Genomic DNA, 25,234 nt, shown 5'->3' with positions numbered 1-25,234 from the left:
GCATCTTTCCAGTCTCTGCCTCTGTCTTCACATGACAATCTCCTCTCTGTCTCCTCTGCTTATAAGGACACCAGTTAGTAGATTTAGGGCCCACCTTACTCCACTACGACCTCAGCTGAACTAATTACATTTGCAAATATCCTGTTTCCAAATGAGTTCACAATCTGAAGGCTCCAAGTGGACATGAAGTTTGGTAGGCCACTATTCAACCCACTAAACTTTATCTTTAATGATATAACTATGATATCTTTTAGAATTGGCATTCTGGGCAGATTTTCCAGGTACTCAGTGTGTCTCTTAGTATAGATATTTAGGTCCTCTCCTAATTTGTAAAACTTTTTTAGAGACAAGATCTCACTCTGCTGCCGATGCTGGCGTGCAGTGGCATGATCATAGCTCACTGCAGCCTGGAACACCTGGGCTCAAGTGATCCTCCCACCTTGGCCTCCTAGAGTGCTGGGATTACAGGCACAAGCCACTGAGCCCAGACTAAGATCTTTTTTTGTTTTTTAGGAACATTTTCTTGAGTTGTAATTTTAAAGATTAGCTCTATCCTAATAGTTTTTCTTTTTCAGGGACTTCTTACATATGTATGTTAACTCTTCTTTCGTTTTTTTTTTTTTGTTTTATCTATCACTTTCTTTGTAGTCCCTTTTATCTGCTTGTTTCATTTTCCTTGTTGCTTTTCTCATTGCTTGCTATACTTTTGAACAAGTCACTTGCCCTTTGTGTGCCCTGTGATTTAGTTGCTAAGCCTGCAGTGATTGTCTTTTCTTTTTTTTCAGTTTCTTTTCTGTGTTAGGTGAGCTCCCATTTCACAGCTTGTTATTGTTTGCCCATCTTTTCTGAGTTGTTGATCTTTTGTTTCATGGCATTTATTCAATTAATTGTTGCTTTTTATTTTTAGTCATGTTAGAATACTGGTTTATAGGTTTTCTCTGCATTGTGGAAATTCATGTAGTCTGAAATGTTTTCATCTATATTTTCTTTTTATATTTTTCAGTGGACATTGCAGTTTTACATTTCTTATTCATTCATATTTGGGTCAGCTGTTGTGGGATTAATGGAAGGGTGGTGGCAGAATCAGTTTGGGAGCTTTCATGTCTTTTAGTGTGGGAAAGGCTTTGTCTTCATTATGAGTATGCTTTTTGTTTTCAGAGTTCTCCTTTCTTGTTTGATTTGACCTTGTTTCAGTAAAGCCCCTATCTTATTCTCTTCTCTTCGGCTCTAGTTGGTGTCTTCCAAATCCCAAAAGATGCCTTACATCGTCATCCCGTCCTTCGCTGCCACCAGGGTGTTCTCAAGACTGCACTGTTGGTCCATGTCTTCTCCAAGCTGCTGCTTGATGCTTCGTTTCCAAGTTTTAGGCCTATTTTCACTACTTCTCATTTTAGATGGGACCTCTTCCTTCTGGGGAGAAATCCCGGCTGCCGGTGTCTGAGTCTTGCAGCCACTGGGAGTTCTCTGACCTCTTGGCACATCTGTGAAGCTCCTGCTATAGTCCCCACACTAGGGTTAGCTGCAGCACTTACCTTGCTAATCTTAAGTGTTTCCTCCTTTACTTTCTCATACATTTTTGTTGATAGCTCTCTTCTGTCTCCTACTTACTCTGTAGGTGTAGAGCATGGGTATTTCTATTTGTTCTTCTTATTGCTGCATATAGTTTTCAGAAGGAGGTATGAGAAGAATCCAGGAGACTGCCATTATTCTTGGGGAACTCAGAAACCCAGACTCAGCTAATGTTTTTGATTTTTTTTTTCTGCAGCCAGAAATAAGCTGGTGATGCAGCTGGTTTCATTACTAGCCATGGTGGACTATATCTTGCCCTGTAGTGAGTGACTGCTAAAACAACAATCTAATTGGGATAATTCTGAGTAAGTTTGTTCTCTTGTATAGTTTTATAGTCAGTGAAGAAAACTTCCAAACCAAGAAAATCATCTGAAGCCATCTCTAGCATCCCCTTCCCTTTAAAATTTCTATTCTGTTTTGAAATCTAAGACTTCTTCTTTAACTCACCTCTTTTAACTATTTTCTGTTTATAAAGTCACTTAGGAGTTTTAGCTAATATGCAGATAATTGAAACCATGAGTATATCAGAAATTGAGGCAGTATATGAGAAAATGAATTTTAAAATTGGGGTTAGGGAAGTTAGTTGTGCTTACGTTGCTCCCAGGAATCAGACTTTGAACTGGAGATTAGCTTCAGGATGTTTACTAGGGAGTGCTCTTGGGATCACATTTGTGAAAGGGAGGGAAGAGAGCGAGATAGATGCAGGGAGAAGTGGGGTTGTAGTGTCATCCCAGTGGAGCATGGGAATCCTTAAGCTGCATATTTAATAGTCGTTTTTGTTGGCGGTGCAAGATTACATGACCTTTTTCAGTTTCGTCTTAATACATATCTATTTTAATGTAAAAATAAATATATATTACTTTTGTACTCTAAAAAAATACAAATAATTTTTTAGAAGAGAGTATTTTGTCTGTCATATGGTACTTTGGGTTCTGAAGAATATAACCTTTAGTTTTAAAGCTTCAGTGGCATTTATGGATATTATATTTGCTTTTCAGCTTGGGCAATGGTAGATGGTGGTTCAAATGTGAAAGCCCGCTCTTCCTACAATGAGAAGACCCCAAGGATCGTTGTTTCTCGTTCCCATTCAGGGATGGTCAAACAGGTCGCTCTTCAGACTTTTGGAAACCAGACTACAATTATCCCAGCTGGTGGTGCTGGTATGTTCTTCCTGTGTGATCCCTGGAGCATGTTCCTGGCATTGTCAAGGCTATGTCAGGAGACTAATTTGCTTGTCCATACTTGGGAAGAAAGTGAAGAGGAATGGTATACTTTCAAGGCAGGCTTGGGCTCCTGTTCGGTAACCTCAAGGGTGGGATTTTAGTCACTGTTCCCTTCTTACTAGAAAGAAGCAGTCTCACAACAGTGATCTCTATTCTTGAATATACAAAGCATATTCCCATTAGATCTACCACTAGTTGCTTTTTATGCAATCTGATTTCAAAATGATTATCTTATTTAACTGTGGGAATATCAGGGAGAGGAAGAAATATCAAGCACTTAAGATGCTTCATATGAGAGAAAGATGCCAGGAGTCGTCATAAGTATTATTAGAAAGGCTCATCCCTGGGTCACTTTAACACCCCTGAACTCTTTAACCTGCATGCCTGGGATGAGCAAGAGAGGCTGGTACCCATCCAGCTTACTGTGTATTCTGTACTATTGTATTACCCAATTAAAGATCAGCGGTCAGCTTAGTTTTTCTGAAAAGAAACAGATAATAAATATTTCAAGCCTCATGAGCCATATACAGTTTCTGTTGCATACTATTCTTTGATTTTCTTTAGTGAACTTTTAAACATATTTTTTAAAAATTCTCATCTTAAGAGCCCTATAAGAACAGGTCATGACCTGGATTTGGCTTGAGGGGCTGTTTGTCACATCCTGTTATGACTGTGGTGTAACATGTCAGAAATGTTTCAATTCGGGTTAATAGCAAATTATGGTCAGAAAACAAATGTGTTGGAAAACCTTCTCAGCACACATAAAGGGAGAAGGAGTACTTTTAACTGTTTTTTGGGGGTTTTTTTGAGACAGGATCTCATTCTGTCTCCCAGGCTGGAGTGCAGTGGTGTGATCTCTGCTCACTGCAACCTCTTCCTCCCAGGCTGAAGCAATTTTCATGCCTCAGCCTCCCTCCTGAGTAGCTGGGACTACAGGCATGCACCACCATGCCTGGCTAATTTTTTGTATCTTTAGTAGAGATGGGGTTTTACCATGTTGCCCATGCTGATCTCAAATTCCTGAGCTCAGGCAATCTGCCTGCCTTGGCCTCCCAAAGTGCTAGGATTACAGGTGTAAGCCACCATACTTGGCCAAGACTTTTTAGCTTTTAAGCCTAATAGTTTTAATTTTCTGTTCTATAAATCTGCCTTCTTTAATATGGCTTCATTATTTTCTTAGATGCTCTCTGTTAGGTTGGTTAGGAAAAGTAATGTCCAGAATACCCAGTAGGAATGAGATGACTAGAATCTAGACCCAGTTTCTTCTGCATTTATTACTTTATTTATTTATTTATTTTTTTTGAGACGGAGTTTTGCTCTTGTTACCCAGGCTGGAGTGCAATGGCGCGATCTCGGCTCACCGCAACCTCCGCCTCCTGGGTTCAGGCAATTCTCCTGCCTCAGCCTCCCGAGTAGCTGGGATTACAGGCACGCGCCACCATGCCCAGCTAATTTTTTTGTATTTTTTAGTAGAGACGGGGTTTCACCATGTTGACCAGGATGGTCTCGATCTCTTGACCTTGTGATCCACCCGCCTCGGCCTCCCAAAGTGCCAGGATTACAGGCTTGAGCCACCGCGCCCGGCTTATTACTTTATTTTTAAAATTCTGCCTCATTATGAAAAGGCTTTAGAGTGGTAGTGTTACTGTTAGTTTTCTTCTTTCTCATCAGGCCTACTTAAATGTTTAAGTAAAGCTCATTTTTGAAATGAAATATATGCCTATAACTCATTTTTGTTCTGAGTTTAATGTTTATACTGTTAATTTAAACTTTTTAAAATTTGAAATAATTTTAAACTTAAGCAGTTGCAGAGACTGCAGCAAGCTTCCGCACACCCCATCCTTTCATTTTAACAATTTACTTAGTCAAAAAAGTGTGCTTTCTTAAAATTTTTTGAACGATAACCTAAGTTCTTTGTTTATCTTTTAGGTTATAAAGTTTTAGCACTTTTGGATGTGCCTGATAAGAGTCAAGAAAAAGCTGATTTGTATATCCATGTGACATACATCAAAAAATGGGATATATGTGCTGGTAATGCCATCTTAAAAGCCCTTGGGGGGCATATGACTACCCTGAGTGGTGAAGAAATCAGTTACACCGGTTCAGACGGCATTGAAGGGGGACTCCTTGCTAGCATCAGAATGAACCACCAGGCCCTGGTCAGAAAACTCCCAGATCTAGAAAAGACAGGACATAAGTAAGCATAACTGATTACAGGGTGCAGTTCTTCACAGCTGAGATGGTTAGTCTGAAATGCTGGAAGCTTCAAAGGATTGATGGAGACTATGCATGATTAAGACCATCCTGAACTTTTTAAAGTATTTATGAAGCATCAGAGACTTATTTTCCCTGTAATAGGATGCAAGATCAGGGAAAATGTGTTGCTTTGTGTCTCAAGTATTGTCTTTATTTTTGAGACTATTTTCATACAGTTGTCATACACAAGGCGCATATATATATATATATATATATATATTTGTGAATTAAAATCTGTAGTTGAGTCTACATTGTTATGAGTCACCATTTTCATACAACATGAATCGTCACTGTTAGTACTTTCATATAGAATTCGGTTGAAGGAAAGACTGATTTTTGTGTAGGTGTTTAATATAACTTTACGATTATATCTCATTGATAATAGTCATTGGGGATTTTTACCTCTAATTTGGATGGAAAGCACAAGAAGCCACACACTCATTAATATGCAACAAATGTTATATTTATGTTTACTGAATATTTCTATGGATTCAAATAGAAAAAGTTTAATTTTTTCTTTGAAATTTTAATAACAGGTTCACCAGCTGATAGAACGTAGAGACACATGATGGTTTGCATTGTAATAATTTCTGTGTGTGTGTGTGTGTGTGTGTGTGTGTGTGTGGTGTTTTGTTTTTATAAAGAAAAGTGTGTTTGTACCAGGAGTTCAACATTTCTGCCATCTTGCTGTCGATTTTCCTTTTCCCTATGGAAGATGCATGGTTGCATTCTTTTCCTTCTGACCAACATTTACTCTTAACTTTGTAAGGTTTGGTTTAAGGTTTCAGGGTTAGCACTACAATTTTGCTTCATTTTCTCATTAAGGATAAAATATGCTGTAAGGCACCATAAGAATAAAAATGATTCTATTACAGTTGAAAGTTACTTGACATTACGTGAATTGAACTAGCTTTCATGATTTTCAGACACTTTGTTTTAGCATTTTTCAAAAAAATTTGCCAGGTTTGTATATAGAAGATTATCTCATTATGAAGAATGAATATGGTTGCTTTTGCCGTGGTTGCTTTTACTATTAATAAATGTATCTAGCCTAACCAAACTCTGAAAGTGTAGTAACTTTTGAGATTCTCTTAATTTCCCTTCAGATTAAAATAATGAAGGTTGAAGGTACTTTTTGATGAAATTTTTTCTGTTCAGTCTGGTTAGAAAAAAAAGTTGTGACATATTCATTGTGTCACCAAACTAGAAACTTGATTTGTGAATTATCTTTCATTGGGATGTGTGGTTTCTCTCAGTGTGGTATCTGGAAACTTCATGTAAACTATCCATGCCATTATTTCATATGACTCCAGTGCCCTTGAATCCCATAACATACTGATAAGGAGAGGGATTTCACATGGTTTCTTTCTTTTTTAAATTTTTTAACCATAAAGCAGCTTTCCCTTTATTTTCCTATCTTGGAAGTAAAATTGACCAAAGAATGTACCTTCTAGCCTGGTGGAATGTGCATACTTTAGGTTCATATGTTACATTGTCCAAAGCCCTTTACTTATCAGTAAACTGAATCTAACATGGTACAGATGTTTTCAGCCAATCTCTTACAACTGGTCAAATTCGATAAGGTGGTAGGCCTCATTAGTAGGTCTTTTTAGTGAAAATTCATTCAAAGTTTTGGTAGTTGTAACACTTGATATTTAAATAGGACTTGAGAATTTTGAAAAGAGTATCAGAGACCTCATCTTTTCTTTGCAGTAAGATGAAGAAACTTTCTTTTTCAGGAGAGATGGCAAAGGTACAGGCTGTTGCCAGAGTCCTGTGCTGTAAGCATGTGTTGTTTGTTATACTGTGTCAAAGTTAGGGAAATGGGACTGGCAAGTAAAAAATGGAATTTAATTTCAGTGTTGTGTGGGGACTCTATGATTTAAAGGAAAGCAAACTCGTTCATGTTAGCAGGAATGATTTTATTATTTTTTGAGATGGTGTTTCCCTCTCTTTGCTTAAGCTGGAGTGCAGTGGCATGGTCTCGGCTCATCTCAACCTCTGCCTCCCAAGTTCTATTCTGCCTCAGCCTCCCGAGTAGCTGGGATTACAGGCATGCACCACCAGGCCAGCTAATGTTTTTGTATTTTTAATAGAGACGGGGTTTCTCCACGATGGTCAGGCTGGTCTCGAACGCCTGACCTCAGGTGATCTGCCCGCCTCAGCCTCCCAAAGTGATGATTTTACTTTTAATTTTTTTAATCTGCATGTAGATAATGCCTTTGTGAAGGTTATGTGTTGTGTGCAAAACTTACGATACTGACTGAGTTAAATACATTCTGTATAGTATGTTGAGTATAGTCTAGTTATGATTTTTAAGTACTTTTATTAAAAGTTCATTTTTAACATTATTTGTTTCTAAAAACCAATATACATTGCAGAATTAGGAACAGTATATTTATTTCTACAAGATGTTATCATGCCAGAGCATTCTAGTAAAACACCTTCATGAATGAGTCATGTAATATCTCCCAGAATTACATTAAAATTGTTTCTAAAAAGTAGCAAAGTAATTAATTACATTTGACTTTTAATACCCATACCTCACCAACTCCTGGTCTTGTCTTTACTGTTGCCCTTATTTTGAGGCAGTTTTTCCTTAAAACATGCACCACAATAGTAGAAGCAGTGACATCAGTGATCTCAGTACCTATCAGCTGTCCTGCTCCTCTTCATCTCTACCTGTGATCATTTCCCTTGTCCATTTATGTTCTCCTTTATCTCTGCTTCTCTTTCTTAGCCATGATACTCCCCCCACAAATCTCCCAGTTTCTTTTAGATGCACATTTTTCTGGATATTGGCTGCTCAAATCTGAAGCTCTGGTAAAGTTCCTAGTGCGAGAGAAAAGTCCTGGTGGACGCCTAGTGAACTGTTACATTGCAAAGACTCCTCAGAAAATAAAGGAAAATTACCTTCCAAACCACAAACCTTTATGTTGTCAAGTCTAATATGAGTGTTTTGTATTTCTTCCTACCCATTGCTCAAGAATGTAAATGCAGAAAAAATAACAAGAGACTTGGGTAGTCACGCATGCTTGAGGAAACTTGCTTTTACTGTTTTCTTGCTTGTATCCCCATTTCAGTTGAGTTTACAGTGGTCCTACAAGATGGTCATGTTTGTTTTGGTTTGTGCTACACCAATTTTAGTGTTTTTTTCTTGATTTTAAATCAGTATTCAGTGGATTGTTTATGCTATATTATGAAGTAAGAAAAACATTTTGGTTCATATGTTTTAAGTAACAGTTGTGCAAATTCTTCCTGTGAGGTGCTCCCTTTAAGTATTTTGTGAACTGTCAGAAGGAGACAGGTGGTGGCTAGGAGGAGGGTCAGAAAGAAGCCAGAGGGAGCTCAGGGCCAGGGTAACAGGGAGGGTGCAACGCCAACATTTACCCTGGTCACCCCAGGGTCAGCATCTCTGCCCTTGTCTCATATTGAATTAAAAAAATGGATTTCACTTCAGCTTTGAAGGTGACAGCCATCTCTGATAGCTGAGCATAGGTAAAGAAAGGTGTCGTGCCAATGCCAAATGGAAACCAGCTTTCCTCTCTTAGATCGCACTTTGAAGATGGACTTCTGGAGACAATCTGACAGGTTAACAGGAACCGCTGGAATTATTCTAGCTGTAGCTACCTATTGGCTATGTGTTGATTGATCCTAGAAAAGAAATAATTTTTCATCTTAGATCGTGATTGAATTTCAGATGTATTTATATGCCTACAAAAAGTCTATCTTGTAACTGTTGTATAAAATAAACCTAATCTGTGGTTTCATTTTTAATCTAAAAAAAGTTGTGCCTTATCAATAGGGCATTGTGTGTTAATAAGGGAAAACAATCTTTTTAGTAGATGGGGAAAATAGGAACTTTTTGCCATTAAAACTTAAGTTCTTTTGATGTTTTTAATATAGTTGGGGGAAGTTCATTAAAATTAAATTGAAATAAAATTATTTTTGCATAACCTAGCATTTACAACTGAAGTATGTTTTTTATAAGAACTGGCATCTTGATGTATATAGGTCTGAAATAATATTTCACCTTTTAATTTTTAATATTAGGCCAGGATAGATCACATTTTTACAAATCTTAATTTTAAATAAATTATTTCAGCGTGCTGTTATATCTGTTCTCTTAGTCCTCTACAGTCGTTTTGGTTAAAAAGTGGCTATTTATGATACAGCATATCAATAATTTATTAATGTTAAAAAATACTGTACGACATTACAAACCAAAACAGTTCCTAAGGGGAGAGGATTCTAATTGATTGGCAGTTCTGAGAGGGCAAGAAGAATCGAACTTTGTACTTCAAAAGGAGGTTTTGGTTTTATGATGTACTGCTTATGTAAACTGTTTACTTTTATTTCATCAAAGCCTGGCAGGTATATGCATTCCAATTTACCATTGGCAAAGGTTTATTTTTATTTTTAAGGTTGGATGTTGAATTAATTTTGTGGGAAAATAAGATTTGTAAGTATTCCTTCTAGCTAAGATAACATAAGCCAAACTTTCAGAAGTTAAGGATGATGAATAATATTAAAAAAAACTTGTTGTATATTGTGTCTGTAAGGGTTTCCTTAAGTATTATAATTAACAATGTGTGTAAATTGAAAAAGCATAAACTGTGGTATCTGATTAGTAATATGTTCCCTTACAATTCATTTTGAGGTGTATGTTAAACCCATAGTAAATTTTTATTCAGGAATGACTTGCTTGTTCTATATTTTTTTTTAAATAGGAAATAAGGCATAGTGAGTTATTACATCAATTAACCAGATTAACCATATTTCATCCCCCTCATCACTGGAATTATCTCCTGTAGCCAACTTTCTTATTCTTGTGTTAGGAGGGCACATTTATGAACTAATTTCCATGTGCCCTGTTGTCCACTACCGGCAGTAGTCAAAGCTAGCTGTTTCAGTTTCACAGAAGAGACAGCACTCTGCCGTGATGATGGGGCACTGGTAGGGCTTTTCTGGTTTTCCCCTTTTTGGCAGTGTGGACTTCAGCAACTAGATGTGTATGCACAAGGGCTTGAGTTTACGCTAAAACTAGGAAGTGGAGTTTTCAGTCTATGTTCCTGCCTCTTCATACTTTTATTTTTTGTCATCTTGCCTTACACTGGGCTAACAATGAGATTATTAAAATAAAAATGCCTTTGAGTATTCCTTTCCCTTTCATATATTTAAAGCTATGGAGGAACTAGACCATGAGTTGTTGCTGTCACATGCTTACACAGCAGTTTACTTAGCATGTTATGATCTTTCTCACCCACACTACCAAATTTAAAAGGGTCCCGACTTCACCCTCTGCCAGGAAGTAAACTCTCCTCCCTCCATGGGTTTTAGAGCAGTTTTTACCTCCAAGCAGTACCTCATATGTGCTCTCATTAATTGTACACTTCCTGAGAGGGATCGCATCTTGGTGATTTTTGTATTTCCTCCTCAACCCCAGCACCTAGCCCAGTTTTGCACAAATTAAGTACTTAATGTGTGTTGAGCTAAATTGAATAAAGGATTATTAGTATTAGCATGTTTCATGCGTTGGTTGTATAAACTGGTTGTTTTGTTACCTTTGCAAATATTTATGATTATCACCCCCTACATACTAAATTGTTTTTAAAAGTTTTGCCTTTCCTTCAGATACTACCCCAGGCAATTTGCTGTAGATAATGTGATTGCTTCCAATGACTAATTATCCCAAACTCTCGGCCCTTGGATGTACTTTGCCAAACGAAATTTGAATTCTCTGAATAAATTGGTCATGTCTAAAAGAGATGGTGTGCTGCATCTCCTTTCCCCCCCACCCCGCCTTTTTTCATTATGGTAAAACAGATAAAAATACCATTTTAATTTAAGTGTACAATTCAGTGGCATTCAGTGCATTTACACTGTTGTGCAACCATCTAAAACCCTTTCCGTATTCTGTTCATCATTTCTAAACAAACTATACTCATTAAATAGTAACTCTTCATTCTTGAGCATCCCTGCCAGCCACTGCTAATATCCCTGCCCCCACCCCTGAGCCAACCCCTAACAGCTCTTCAGCTTTCTGTCTCTGTTAGTTCATCTGATTTTGAACTCTTCAAGTCATCTGTTTCAGAACAGATGTACGTGACATACATACGATAAAACTCTAACTGGAATCCTGAGATTTTTAAAAAGTAAGATGGAGGATAGAAAAAGAATAAAAGAAGAAAGGGAAAGATTGTTGAAAGGTGGTAATTTTATTGAAGACCAAGATTTTGGTTTAGGTCTGGTTGTTTGCCACGCAGAAAGCCAATCACGGAGACAATGAGTATTGCCAAGGAAGAAGGGCTTTATTTGGGTGATGTTAGGGAGATGAGAGAGAAGTCTCAAATCTGTCTCTCACCACACACACCCCCGCCCCCCCCCCCCCCGCACAATTCCTGACTAAAGTTAGGGGTTTATATAGCAGAGAAGGAAAACAGGAGGCGCAAGGAAAAGGAGCTGGTTAACAGGCAGCAGGTGGTCAAATGAACGGTCTGGCATCTTACTGTCTGGATGGATGATTGGGTAAGATTCAGTTCCTTGATACTAATACTATCTCAGAGGCCTGAAGGAACTCAGATAAAACAAATATAAGTTTTAAGCTTTAAGCCCAGTAGGGTCAATTTCTATGTTGATTCAAAAAATCTCATTAACGTCAGTTCTATGGGTTAATTGGGCCAGTTTAAGTAATACAAAAAGTACAATGAAAAGGCTACACAAGGCTTTTGTTTTTAAGTTTTGTAGGTGTTAGACATCATCTAGCCTCTTTAAAATTTTTCAAGTTTTAGTTTGGTTTCTTCTGAGGATCAATAAAGCAAGCTTCGCTAGGTGCAGTGGCTCACGCCTGTAATCCCAACCCTTTGGGAGACTGAGGCAGTCCGATCATGAGGTCAGGACTTTGAGACCAGCCTAGCCAACATGGTGAACCCCTGTCTCTACTAAAAATACAAAAATTAGCTGAGTGTGGTGGCAGGCACCTGTAATCCCAGCCTCTTGGGAGGCTGAGGCAGGAGAATCACTTGAACCTGGGAGGCAGAGGTTTCAGTGAGCTGAGACCATGCCAGTGCACTCCAGCCTGGGCGACAGAGCAAGAATCTGTCTCAAATAAATAAATAAATAAAATAATAAAGCAAGCTTCAAACTAGCCAGATGTTTCCTTCCATCCCTGGCAAACTGTTTCTCTTTTGAAATCCTTTGAGAGCAACTTTTTATTACCTACAACATACCTTAGTTTCTTCAACTATGGTTCTTAAGTATAAATTGGCATTCTTTCCAATGTTGCATGACTGAAATTATGCACATTAAATTTCCTAAGGACTTCTTGAAAAAATATTTATTGACTTTGTAAGTTAGTACTTCCCCCTTGATAAAGCTGCATGTAAAGATGGCAGGGTGGGGGAGACTGTGGGCTTGCTCGGAACTCTGGGCAGCTCTGCCCCAGCCTTGAACATCTAGGTGGACGGTGTTCTGGGGTTCACTACCACTCTTTCCATATACTTCCACACACACTCTCTAGGCAACAATTGCATATAGAGGCAGAAAATACCGAATATTACAAGAAGTTCATGACTTCTTGATGCTCTCGACCTAATGATTTTTTGCTGTCTATGAGTCCATTGGAGTATTGGGTTTGTATTTTAAAAATACTATAATCACAATTCTTCTTCTTCTTTTTGAGATGGAGTCTCCTTCTATTTCCCAGGCTGGAGTGCAGTGGTGCAATCTCAGCTCACTGCAATCTCCACCTCCTGGGTTCAAGCAATTCTCCTGCCTCAGCCTCCCGAGTAGCTGGGACTACAGGCAGGCACAGCCACGTTCAGCTAGTTTTGTGTGTGTGTGTGTGTGTGTGTGTGTGTGTGTGTGTGTGTGTGTGTGTGTTTAGTAGAGACAGGGTTTTGCCATATTGGCCAGGCAGGTCTTGAACTCCTGACCTCCTGATCCTCCTGCCTTGGCCTCCCAAAGTGTTGGGATTACAGGCATGAGCCACTGCACCCAGCCGCATTTATTATTTTAAGTACGTTCATGAAAGGGCAGTAGGTGAGTGGTATACTTTACTTAACTTGTTTTTAGTTATTCTTTCTTCTTATAACCATTGGTGAGGATAGGGGAAACAAACTCCTGACATCTCCTTCAAATTCATGCTACCTACCCAGAAAATATCAGATGTTTCTATGGTTGCTAGTGAGCTTTTTTCACAGTATATTTTAATTGCGTGGAATGTTACAGACCACCTTTGTGGCTCTCCTTTGGTGATTCTATTGGCATTCCTGTCATATATCCTGACATGAGATAAGATTTTTCTGTTCTTTGAAAGCTAACATTATAAGCTAGCATCATTTGCTATGGCCCTATGCTCCTACCAAAGTAGGAGAGCCTAGCCTCTTGTGTTGGGACACCTTTATGGATTACATAAAAACAGGTGGTAACTAGAAGAGTCAAGATCACAGAAGGTAAGCTGGTAAAAGGAGAGCAAAAGAGTAAAGTGGATATTTAATAATTACTTGAGAAAGATAAGTGCAATGTGTGCACGTAAAAGGGTGGGGAATTGGATTATGTGCATGTGAGAATGGTTAGATAATTTATATAATATTCTTACATGTCTTATGTCAGCCTTACTTACAGCCCATGGAGGGGAGTCAAATATTCCCATTTTAGAGATGGTCTTCCTTACTAGCCAATAGTGACTTCGCAAACTGCCTAGTGGGTTGCCCGTCTGGCTGTCTAGCTTGAACTTTGCTGTGGTGATTAATCCTTTCTAGGGAGTGTTTTTCCCCCTTTGATTTCATTACCTTATTTTCTTTTCATTTTCCTTCTACCTCTTTGACTATTCTTTTCAGTTTCTTACTGTGTCCTCTGCTGCAATTCCCTCGTCAATGTTTGTGTTTTCAAAAGTTCCATATTTGGGTCTCCATTCATCATATTCAGCATATTCTCCCAGAGCAATTTTCAAATATCACCTATGTGCCGATGGCCCCAGATTTCTATATCCCTGCTTTAAATTTATCCTACACTTTAGACCCATATTTTCAAATGCATATCTTTGACTATACTGCATGCTCCTGAAATTCAGCATGTTCAAATCTAAAGTAAATATGTTGCAATATACAGCCTCTGGTGATCTCCTTAGGTAAAGACATTAGTGTCCAAAAAGCCTCCCAAACTAGAAAACTTAGACATAGATATGTTCATCACCTTTCTCTAATTGTCTACCTATATTTTTACCCCTTCTCCTGAAACTTTTATCCACCAGTGCCTCTTGAATTTATTTCTTTTTTGTTTTTCCATTGAACAATTTTAGATTCTATCATTAGATTGGTTTAGAAGACTTAAAAATATATTGACGGGGTAGAACTGAAAGTAATTTTTTTTCCCAAGTAAGTTTTTTCCTAATTTTTTTTTTTTTTTTTTTTTTTTTTTTTTTTTTTTTTTTTTTTTGAGACAAGGTCTCGCTTTGTTGCTCAGGCTGGAATGCTGTAGTGCGATCTCAGCTCACTGCAACCTCTGCCTCCCAGGTTCAAGCAGTTCTCCTGCCTCAGCCTCTTGAGTAGCTGGGGTCACAGGTATGTCCCACCATGCCTGGCTAGTTTTTGTATTTTCAGTAGAGACAGGGTTTCACGATGTTGGCCAGGCTGGTCTTGAACTCCTGACCTCAGATGATCTACCTGCCTCCCAAAGTGCTGGGATTACAGGTGTGAACCGCTGCACCTGGTGTCTTAATTTTAAACAATGCATGCTCAAAAAGAAAATGAATGAAATACAGATAAGTGCAATGCAAAAAGTAAAAACTACCTCAATCCTGCTATCCAAAGAAAACTGTGGTTCACATTTTGATGTGTTTTTTGTCTATATTCTCCTATGAAAATATAAATTGCATTGCAAATTTCAACAATAATAGAAATACATATTTTTTCTCTGATTTTTAAACTTAGCGATATACCTTTGATTTTTTATGTCAGTAGATACTAATTACAGCCTAAGTTATAACAGTTACTTTCAGCTGTACAGAGGTGTATGAGTTAATGTATCCTCTTTTGTACATTTAGGTTATTTCCCATTTTAGTTGTTACAAACAGCATTATAATAATCACCTCTGGAATTACTTCCTTAAACTACTTCTATATCAAATATTACACACATCTAAAGGATTGAAGCAGTGGATACATTCTTATTAAATCAGTAATATATGTTTACTGTAGAAAAATTATAGATGAGACAAAATTGCAGAATCCCACACAAACACTACAAAGTGGCTGTAAGTTTTATAAGTCTCCAAGACCACTCTCAGCTTCAATGTATTAGAAGGATTTCCAAAACTCAGTAAAACTATTATATGGTAATTGTTTATGAAAGCAAAAGGATACAGATTAAGATCAACAATGGGAAAAGAGTCATAGGGCAGAGTCCATAAGAGTTCAGGTATAAGCTTCCAACTACCTCTCCAAGTGGAGTCATGCAGACAGTACTTACTATTGTCATCAACCATATGTGGCAACATGCATGAAGTATTGCCACCTTGGGAGTGTAACTGCCAAACAGGTTCATTTTGCCCACTCCCCAGATAAAGCCAATTTATCAAGACAGGGGAATTGCAATAGAGAAAGAGTTTAATACACATGGAGCCTGTTAAGGCTAAGTGGAAGATTAGACCTTTATTATTACTCAAATCAGCCTCCTTGAAAATTCAGAAGCTAGGGTTTTTCAAGAATAGTTTGATGGGCAAAGGGTTAAGGAATGGGTACTGCTGATTGTTTGGGGATGCAATCATAGGGGTGTGAAAAACAGTACTTGTGCATTGAGTCTGTTTCTGGATGGGAGCCATTAGAGGAGTTACTGGTCTGGGTGGGGCCATCTGGTCATCATAAATGCAAAAGCCTGAAAAGACAGCTCAAAAGGCCAATTTAGAGTCTACAATAGTGATGTTATATATAGGAGAAATTAGGGAGTTGGAAGTCTTGGGATCTCCAGAATAACAGCTGGTAATCATTTACTACTCCCTGTCACAGAATTCAGGCCTCCCTCCTCTTTCTAACCTGGTGGCCTTTTATTAGTTTTACAAAGGCAGTTTCATTTTTGTAAAGGGCTATTCTTTAAACTACAAACTAAATTTCTCCAAAAGTTAGCTTGGCCTATGCCCAGGAATAACCATGGGCAGTTTGGAGTTCAAAGGCAAGATGGAGTTGGTTAGATCAGATCTCTTTCACTGTTGTAATTTTTTCACCGTTATAATTTTTGCAAAGGTTGTTTCAGGAGGCTCACCCAAGCCCTGGTGTCCAGGGTTTTTATTGGGATGGGTTATATCAAGATGACTGATAGGCCACATTACTGACTTTAGGCTCCAGCTCTTTAAGAGGTCAGATTGATACCATGTGAACCAAAACTCTTACCACAAATCATGTTGTTGGCCTAGACTATCTAGTGTGCCTCACAGCCCCCATGTAAACAAATACTGTCCTATCATGCAGGATATTTCAAGGATTAGAGGTTACCTCCTAGAAGTTAGTCAAGAGCCAAATATTCTTGGTCAAGTTTAATCCTTTACTGCATACTGGTGTATGTCCTTCTAACCTAGATTTCTTTGTATGTGTATCTACATATTGATACAGTTCTTCTAAATCCAGAATCTTGTCTTATGACCAGGAAAAACTAGGTACATGGACACATTGAAGGGTGAGGAGGGTGGAATGTATTAAGCAAAAGAAAAGCTCTCAGTAAAGAGAGGGGTTCTCAAGCAGGTTTCCCCATGGCAATTGAATACCAGGGCTACCACACACAAGCTTAAGAGACCAGGCTTCCTTCCTGCATAAGGTGTGAATTCCTGGTTGCTCTACCCCATTCCCCTAGTGCCTGTGGGCTTCCAGTCTGCTGCGGGCATGCCCAGGCAAGCTTCCTGTGCTGGTTCTTTTCTCTGCACATTTTGTAAACATCTGATGTAAACACTTGTGGGGCGGGTCAGAGATTCTCCAGGGAACCCTTCCCTGTCTGCCTAGGCCTTTGTCTACCTCTTGCCTCTATCAATATGTTTTCCATCATATTTATGTCGTATTCTATTTACTTAGTCTTTCTGTGTCTAGAAATACTCAACTGATTTTTTAAAAATAATTGGCAAATACCATTCTATTATATAAATATGATGTGGTTTGGCTCTGTCCTCACCCAAATCTCATCTTTAATTGTTAATCCCATAATTCTCACAAGTTACAAAAGGGGTCCAGGTGGAGATAATTGAATCATGGGAGCAATTTCCCCAATACTGTTCTCATGGTAATGAATAAGTCTCATGTAATCTGATAGTTTTATAAGGGGGAACCTCTTTTGCTTGGTTCTCATTTTCTGTTTTGTCTGCCACCATGTAATATGTGCCTTTTGCTTTCTGCCATGATTGTAAGGCCTCCTCAGCCATGTGGAACCTTTAAAGCTTTTTTTCTTTATAAATTACCCAGTCTTGGGTATGTCTTTATCAGCAGTGTGAGAATAGACTAATATAGTAAATTGGTATTCATAGAATGGGGTGCTGCTGTAGACATACCTGAAAATGTGGAAGTAATTTTGGAACTGGGTAACAGGCAGAGGTTGGGAGAGTTTGTAGGGTTCAGAAGAAAACAGAAAACTATAGGAAAGTATGGAATTTCCTAGAGACTTGTTGAATGGCTTTGACCAAAATGCTGCTAATAATATGGACAATAAGGTCCAGGCTGAGGTCATCTCATACGGATATGAGGAACTTGTTGGGAACTGGAATAAAGGTGACTCTTGCTGTGTTTTAGCAAAGAGACTGGTGGCATTTTGTCCCTGCCCTAGAGATTTATGGAACTTTGAACTTAGGGTACCTGGTGGAAGAAATTTCTAAGCAGCAAAGCATTCAAGATGTGACTTGGGTGCTGTTAAAGACATTCAGTTTTAAAAGGGAAACAGAGCATAAAAGTTCAGAAAATGTTTAGCGTGATGATGTGATAGAAAAAAAATTTCTGAGGGAAATTCAAGACAGCTGCAGAAGTAACTAACTTGCTTTTGATTTTACATGCTCATAGGCAGAAGGGACTTGCCTTGAATCAGATGAGACGTTGGACTGTGGACTTTAAGTTAATGCTGAAATGAGTTAAGACTTTGGGGGACTGTTGGGAAGGCATAATTAATTTTGAAATATAAGGACATGAGACCAGGCACGGTGTCTCACACCTGTAATCCTAGCACTTTGGGAGGCCAAGGCGGGCAGATCACCTGAGGTCAGGAGTTTGAGCTCATCCTGGTCAACATGGTGAAACCCTGTCTCTACTGAAAATACAAAAAATTAGCCTATATTCCCAGCTACTTGGGAGGCTGAGGCAGGAGAATCACTTGGACCCAGTAGGTGGAGGTTGCAGTGAGCTGAGATTGTGCCATTGCACTACAACCTGAGCAACAGAGTAAGACCCTCTTTCAAAAAAAAATTTCTTTTTTCTAACTATGAACATTATTTTCCTAACTCTTTGCATATGTAGTTCCTTTGATTTCAAGAAGTCAGCATCTTGAGCAATGAAAAATATTTCAACAAAATATTAAATTTGTTTAAGAAGTACATATTCTCCAGAGCAATGGTCCTTAACCTTTTTGGTGTGAGGGACCAGTGTCATGAAAAACAATTTTTCCACAGACTAAGGCAGGGAGGGGATGATTTGGGGATGATTCAAATGTATTACATTTATTGTGTGCTTTATTTCTGTTATTATTACATTATAATATATAATAAAATAATTATATAACTCACCATAATGTAGAATCAGTGGGAGCCCTGAGCTTGTTTTTCCTTTTTTTTTTTTTTTTTTTTTTTGAGACAGAGTCTTGCTGTGTTGCCAGGTGCCAGGCTGGAGTGCAGTGGTGCGATCTCAGCTCACTGCAACCTCTGCCTCCCAGGTTCAAGCAATGCTCCTGCCTCAGCCTCCCAAGTAGCTGGGACTACAGGCGCATGCCACCATGCCCAGCTACTTTTTTTTGTTTGTTTGTTTTGTTTTGTTTTTGTTTTTTTTAGTAGAGACAGGGTTTCACCATGTTGGCCAGGATGGTCTTGATCTCTTGATCTCGCAATCTGCCCACCTTGGCCTCCCAAAGTGCTGGGATTACAGGCATGAGCCACTGTACCCGGCCCCTGAGCTTGTTTTTCTGCAACTAGATGGTTCCATCTGGGAGGTGATGGGAGACAGTGACAGATCATCAGGCATTAGATTCTTATGAGGTGTGTGAAATCTAGATCCTTGCATATGCAGTTCACAGTAGGCTTCATGCTCCTATGAGAATCTAATGCTGCCAAGGATCTTACAGAAGGTGGAGCTCAGATGGAGTGGTTGTCAATGCCCATGAAGCTTTGCTTGCTCACCCACTGCTCATCTCCTGCTGTTAAACCCAGTGCCTAACGCACCACAGATCAATGTTGGTCCGTGGCCCAGGGGTTTGACCGCTGCTCCAGAGGGCATAATATTTACTAAGTTATTTTTAATCATTTTCTTGAATATCAATCTTTTGTCATTTGGTACAAAACATCAGAAAATGAAGAGAAAGCAAAGCATGATCTACAAATACAGTAGTTTCTTTACTCTTTTTTTCCTTTAAAACCATAAATAATATGTAGAGTTACAATGAATGAAATTTGATGATCTCTGTCTTGAGAATTAATATGCACTTTAAGATTTAACATAGGTAGTCTAATAAAATGTTAGGATTACTATAATGCTCATAATTTAAACTGTTTAGTTACTGGAGTATAAGAAAATTTAAGCTCCAGACTTTAGTTTTCTAAAAATGAATGTTTTCTATTTTTATAATTTTCATAAACTTGAGTCACATATTGAATTTAAAAGTGACTTATATGGTAATAAAAGCAGAATAACAGTCAAGTTAGAGCATGAACTTTTTCATTTGCAAAGGCAATAAAGTGTTTCCAACAAGAAAAGAATAAATTTATTTTTGCACAGAAAAGGTTTTTATATTTAGTTTATTCAGACGATGTCTATTGAGTCCACCAGTTTCTTAGTTATTGAAGTCGGGGGGTGGATATTCTTCTCTGGTTATGTGAAGAGCACTCTGGGTCTACTTCTTGGGAAGAAATTTTCTTCTTTACATGGATAAAGAGATGAACAAAGCCTGGGATACAGTAGACCCACAAAAAAACATGTGTAGGGCAAATATTAATGCAGATATTATGGTAAAATTTGGTAAAAAAAAATCAAGACATACTGTTTTGAAAAACTCTTAGAGCTGTTCTCCTCTGCTCTTACGCCACATTAATCAACATGGAAGGTTTACATGACGTTCTGTAGAAAAAACTCTATGTTTTTTCCCTCCGTTCTCACAGCACAACAATCATCAACACAGAAGGCATCTATAACCAAATGTGTGGGGTTTTTTTTCCCCCCAAGTAGCGGACACAGACTGGGTGTCCTCTAATTCAGATCTGACACTATTTGCCCAGAGACAGTGTAGTATCTCACAGATTGAGGGCTCAGTCCCGGACTGCTCCACCCCACATACCAGTTGCAATTCTGGGTCTCCAAAACTTCTAACTGACCAGCTTCAAGTTGGGGTCCCCATGTTACTGCTGGTGGATCCATACAGGTCTGCAGCAACCTCAATTCTTGCCTCCTCAGGAGAAACAATTTGACTGAAGAGCATAAGACAGAGTGAGAGACTAAGGCAAGTTTTCAGCAGGAGTGAGTTTGTTAAAAAGCTTTAGAGGCCGGGTGTAGTGCCTTACCCCTGTAATCCCAGCACTTTTGGAGGCCGAGGTGGGCGGATCATGAGGTCACGAGATCGACACCATCCTGGCCAACATAGTGAAACCCCATTTCTACAAAAAAAGAAAAAAAAAAAATACAAAAATTAGTTGGCCTGGTAGCGTGCGCCTGTAGTCCCAGCTACTTGGGAGGCTGAGGCAGGAGAATTGCTTGAACCCGGGAGGCGGAGGTTGCAGTAAGCCGAGATTGTGCCACTGCACTCCAGCCTGGCGCCTGGCGACAGAGCAAGACTCTGTCTCAAAAAAAAAAAAAAAAAAAAAAAAAAAAAAAAAAAAAAAAAAAAACGCTTTAGAGCAGGAACAAAAGGCAGTAAAGTACACTCGGAAAAGGGCCAAGTGGGTGACTCGAGAGATCAAGTGCACTGTATGTCCTTTGACTTGGATTCTTATATGATGACGGGCTTCCAGAGTCTTGCATCCCTTCCCCATGATTCTTTTCTGAGTGTGAGCTGTCCACTGCCCTTCCCTGGCACTGGCTGTGAACAATTCTTATTTTAGAGGGACAGCTTAACAACTGCCTGCCCATCACCAGATGGGAGCCTGACACTCCCGGTGTGCGTCGCAGGGAGCGGGAGCCCTCTCCTTCCCTGCTGCTGTCTGTCTCGTCACCCAGTAACAACCCCTCTTTGGGTTTGAGTAACTTGTTGGAGCCACTCACAGAAGTCAGGGAAACAGCTGCTTATGTTTACTGGTTTATTATAAAGGATTTTGCAAAGGATACAGATGAAGAGATCTACAGGGCAAGGTATGGGGGAAGGGGTGCAAAGCTTCCATGTCCTTCCCAGGGTGCCACCCTCAGGAACTTCCATGCGTTCAGCTATGAAAGCTCACTGAACCCTGTCCTCTTTGGTTTTTATGGAAGCTTCATGAAGTCAGAATTCCTTCCCCAAGAGTACAGGATAAGGCCGAGCACAGTGGCTCACACCTGTAATTACAGCACTTCGTATCTGAAAGACAAGTGATAACCTGTCTTAGTCAGTTCAGGCTGTTATAACAAAATACCAGTACCGTAGACTATGTGGGTTAAAAAACAAACATTATTTCTCACAGACTTGGAGGCTGGATGTCCAAGATTAGGGTGTCAGCAGGACCAGGTTCTTGATAAGGAGCCTCTTCCTGGTTTATAGATAACTGTCTTCTTGCTGTGACCTTGCCCGGCTTAAAGAGTGCTAGCTCAGCCTCTGGCCTCTTCTTATAAGGGCACAGATCCCACTCATGAGGGCTCTACTCTCATGAACTAATTACCTCCCAAAGACCCCACTTCGAAATGCCATCCTATTAGGATTTAAGTTTCAACATACGAATTTGGGAGTTACACATTCAGTCCATTGTATAACTCATTCTAATTTCCAGAATCTTTCTAGGCACACATAACTAATGCCTTCTGATATGGTTTGGCTGTGTCCCCATCCAAATCTCAACTTGAATTTTAGCTCCCATAATCCCATGTGTTGTGGGAGGGACCTGGTGATTGATAGAGTCTGATTGCCATGAATCAGTCTCATGAGATATGATTACCTTATAAAGCGTTTCCCCTTTCACTTGGCTCTCATTCAATTTTTCCTGGTGCCACAGAAGATGTTCCTTTGCGGCCGGGCGCGGTGGCTCAAGCCTGTAATCCCAGCACTTTGGGAGGCCGAGGTGGGTGGATCACGAGGTCGAGAGATCGAGACCAACCTGGTCAACATGGTGAAACCCCGTCTCTACTAAAAATACAAAAAAAAAAATAGCTGGGCATGGTGGCGCATGCCTGTAATCCCAGCTACTCAGGAGGCTGAGGCAGGAGAATTGCCTGAACCCAGGAGGCGGAGGTTGCGGTGAGCCGAGATCGCGCCATTGCACTCCAGCCTGGGTAACAAGAGCGAAACTCCATCTCAAAAAAAAAAAAAAAAAAAAAAAAAAAAAAGATGTTCCTTTGCTCTTCCTTCATCTTCTGGCTTGATTATGAGGCCTTCTCAGCCATGTGAAACTGCAAATCAATTAAACTTCTTTCCTTTATAAATTATCCAGTCTTGGGTGTGTCTTTATTTATTGATTCAACTTTCTGTTTTTTCTACTTTGTGTTTTCTCTACTCTGATTCCACACCCTGTAGATCAGTTCTACATATATTCCCACATATATTGATCAATTTTCACATATATTCCTCAGGTTTTTGTCAATATAAGTTGGCAAATCATGTAATTATTTTGGTGTTCGTTGTATCTCATGACAGGCCACATTTTGAGTCTCACCCTCTGAGGCCCTCAGGTACCTGAGTCTAGCTGTAGGAGAAGCGGTGAGAGTATGTCCTGGAGAGCACCAGCAGCTTTCTGTAAAACAGCTAAGTGAAAGTCATTACAGGTTCCTCAGGCAGCAGCGGCAGAAGTGCAAAGAAAGCTTGGTGGAATTTGGAGGCACAAAGTCTCCAGATGTATCAGAATCTGTCCATTTGATCCACTCCACTTTTTAGAATCTCATTCCTTCCCAATCGATGCCCTAATTGTAACAAAATAGAGCATGCACGTTTGAGTATTTGGTTTGCCTTGTAATTCACCCACCAGCAAGATGAAACTTTGGATTTGCTTTTCAGAATCTCAGTTCTGTAGTCACAGGAGATAAGAAACTGTTTTTAAGTTTTTGAATTTTTTTTAGAGACGAGATCTTACTCTGTCACCCAAGCTGGAGAACAGTGGCACAATCGTAGCTCACTTTAACCTCAAACTCTTGGGTTCAAGCGATCCTCCCACCTCAGCCTCCCAAGTATCTAGGACTACACGTGTGTGCCACCACACTTGGATAATTTTAAAATTTTTTTGTAGAGACAGATTCTCATTACGTTGCCCAGGCTGGTCTTGAACATTTGTCCTCAAGTGATCCTCCCACCTCAGCCTCCCAAAGGGGCTGGCATTAGAGGCGTGAACCACTGCTCCTGGCTTGTTTTGTTTTTACGGCAGTCATAGGAGCTTTTCAGGTCCCTATGCAGATATTAACCTGGGAATTGAAAGCCCTGAACTCGCTTTTCCCCCTGAGTTCTACAGCACATTTGGAATCAGCCAATCTACTCTATTTTGCTCTGCTGTTTGCTAAAATGTTCTAGAGTAGTGAATACTTTGTCCCTGAGAGACTTCTCTGTCTCTTCTATAAGTAAATGCAGTTAAAAATTAGCATGATTTTTTCAACTGCTTGCCATGTTCTGCCCCTTTGCCATTGGAAACAGGGTCATTAATGCCATCAACTCTAATCAAATTGAAAACCAACTCCATATTCAATTCAAAGAGCTTGCCCTTAACATATTGTCCCTCTGAAACGCTTTCTTGGTAATAAATTCTGTATTAATTCAAGTTCAATCAGAAAAGCACAACCACTAGGAATATATATTATATACATGTATATAAAAGTATATATGAAAGGCCAGGCCTGGTGGCTCATGCCTGTAATCCCAGCACTTTGGGAGGTGGAGGTGAGTGGATTGTCTAAGTTCAGGAGTTCGAGACCAGCCTGGCCAACATGATGAAACCCCGTCGCTACTAAAAATACGAAAATTAGCTGGGCATGGTGGCACGTGCCTGTAATCCCAGCTACTTAGGAGGCTGAGGCAGGAGAATCTCTTGAACCCAGGGGGTGGAGGTTGCAGTGAGCGGAGATCACACCATTGCATTCCAGCCTGGGTGCCAAGAGCGAGAGAGAGAGATTTTGTCTTAAAAAAAAAAAAAGTATATATAAAATAAGAAACTTGTTAAAAAGATTTGACTTCATGTGATTGTGGTTGTTCTTTAAACAGTCTCTGTAAAGTTACTGTCTCGTGCTGATGTTGAATAGAAGGGTCCAGTCCTATCTAAGTCATAGCATCAAACACTGAAAATCAGCACCGTCATTCTCATAGGACTTTTTTCAAAAATCCCAGGGACTAGAAAGAGGCAAGGGAGCGGTTTAACTAAGGGAACAAGAATGGAATGTTTTACAAGGTTCGGGCAAGAGGCATTCGGTGAAAGTTTAATTAGTTTAACTTGGATGATTCTCTGAGAAGGAAGGGATTGTTCTGTGGATGTGCAGCCATTGTGTGGGCAATTTGGATTTTATTGGCCAGTGTAAATCAGAGCCAGCCACCAGTCTCAATCAATTTAAAAGGTTTATTCACCAAGGTTAAGGATGTGCCTGGGAAAAAGTCGCGGATCAACAGGAAAAACTGAGTTTATGCTTTTTCCAAAGACGGTCTGGGACCTCAATATTTAAAGAGAAAAGGGCATATATTGGGAAAAGAGTTAAAAAAATGTATACAGATGCGTGTAGCTAAGAGGCAAGCGGTTGCATTCTTCCAAGTCTTTGATCAGCATTTCTTGAATACATATTTTACACGTGAGAAAGAAGTAGAGGAAAGTCACACGCATTTTTCTCACTCAGTAAATTTGCATTTTTACATAAGGTAAAATAAACATAGGA

The 25,234-nt window shown here is 39.4% G+C and overlaps 1 protein-coding gene across 2 annotated transcripts in view; it reads left to right on the top strand.

Moving 5' to 3' along the window:
• BPNT2 (3'(2'), 5'-bisphosphate nucleotidase 2) overlaps positions 1-10,813 on the top strand; it is a 33,715-nt gene extending 22,902 nt beyond the window's left edge. Inside the window, exons 4-5 of one of the 2 annotated variants that reach the window (XM_003935509.4) lie at positions 2,568-2,729; positions 4,722-10,813. In XM_003935509.4, coding sequence (XP_003935558.1) covers positions 2,568-2,729; positions 4,722-4,993 — 434 coding nt within the window. In that variant the 3' untranslated portion in view covers positions 4,994-10,813. The remainder of the gene's footprint in view (positions 1-2,567; positions 2,730-4,721) is intronic. The other variant, XM_010346035.3, reaches the window with a different exon arrangement.
• Positions 10,814-25,234: the final 14,421 nt, after the last annotated feature.

Source organism: Saimiri boliviensis, chromosome 15 (genome assembly GCF_048565385.1).
Source record: "Saimiri boliviensis isolate mSaiBol1 chromosome 15, mSaiBol1.pri, whole genome shotgun sequence".
NCBI classification, from domain to species: domain Eukaryota; kingdom Metazoa; phylum Chordata; class Mammalia; order Primates; family Cebidae; genus Saimiri; species Saimiri boliviensis.
Note: the sequence above shows the minus strand (reverse complement) of the source record. Positions and strands in the feature narration are given on the sequence as shown.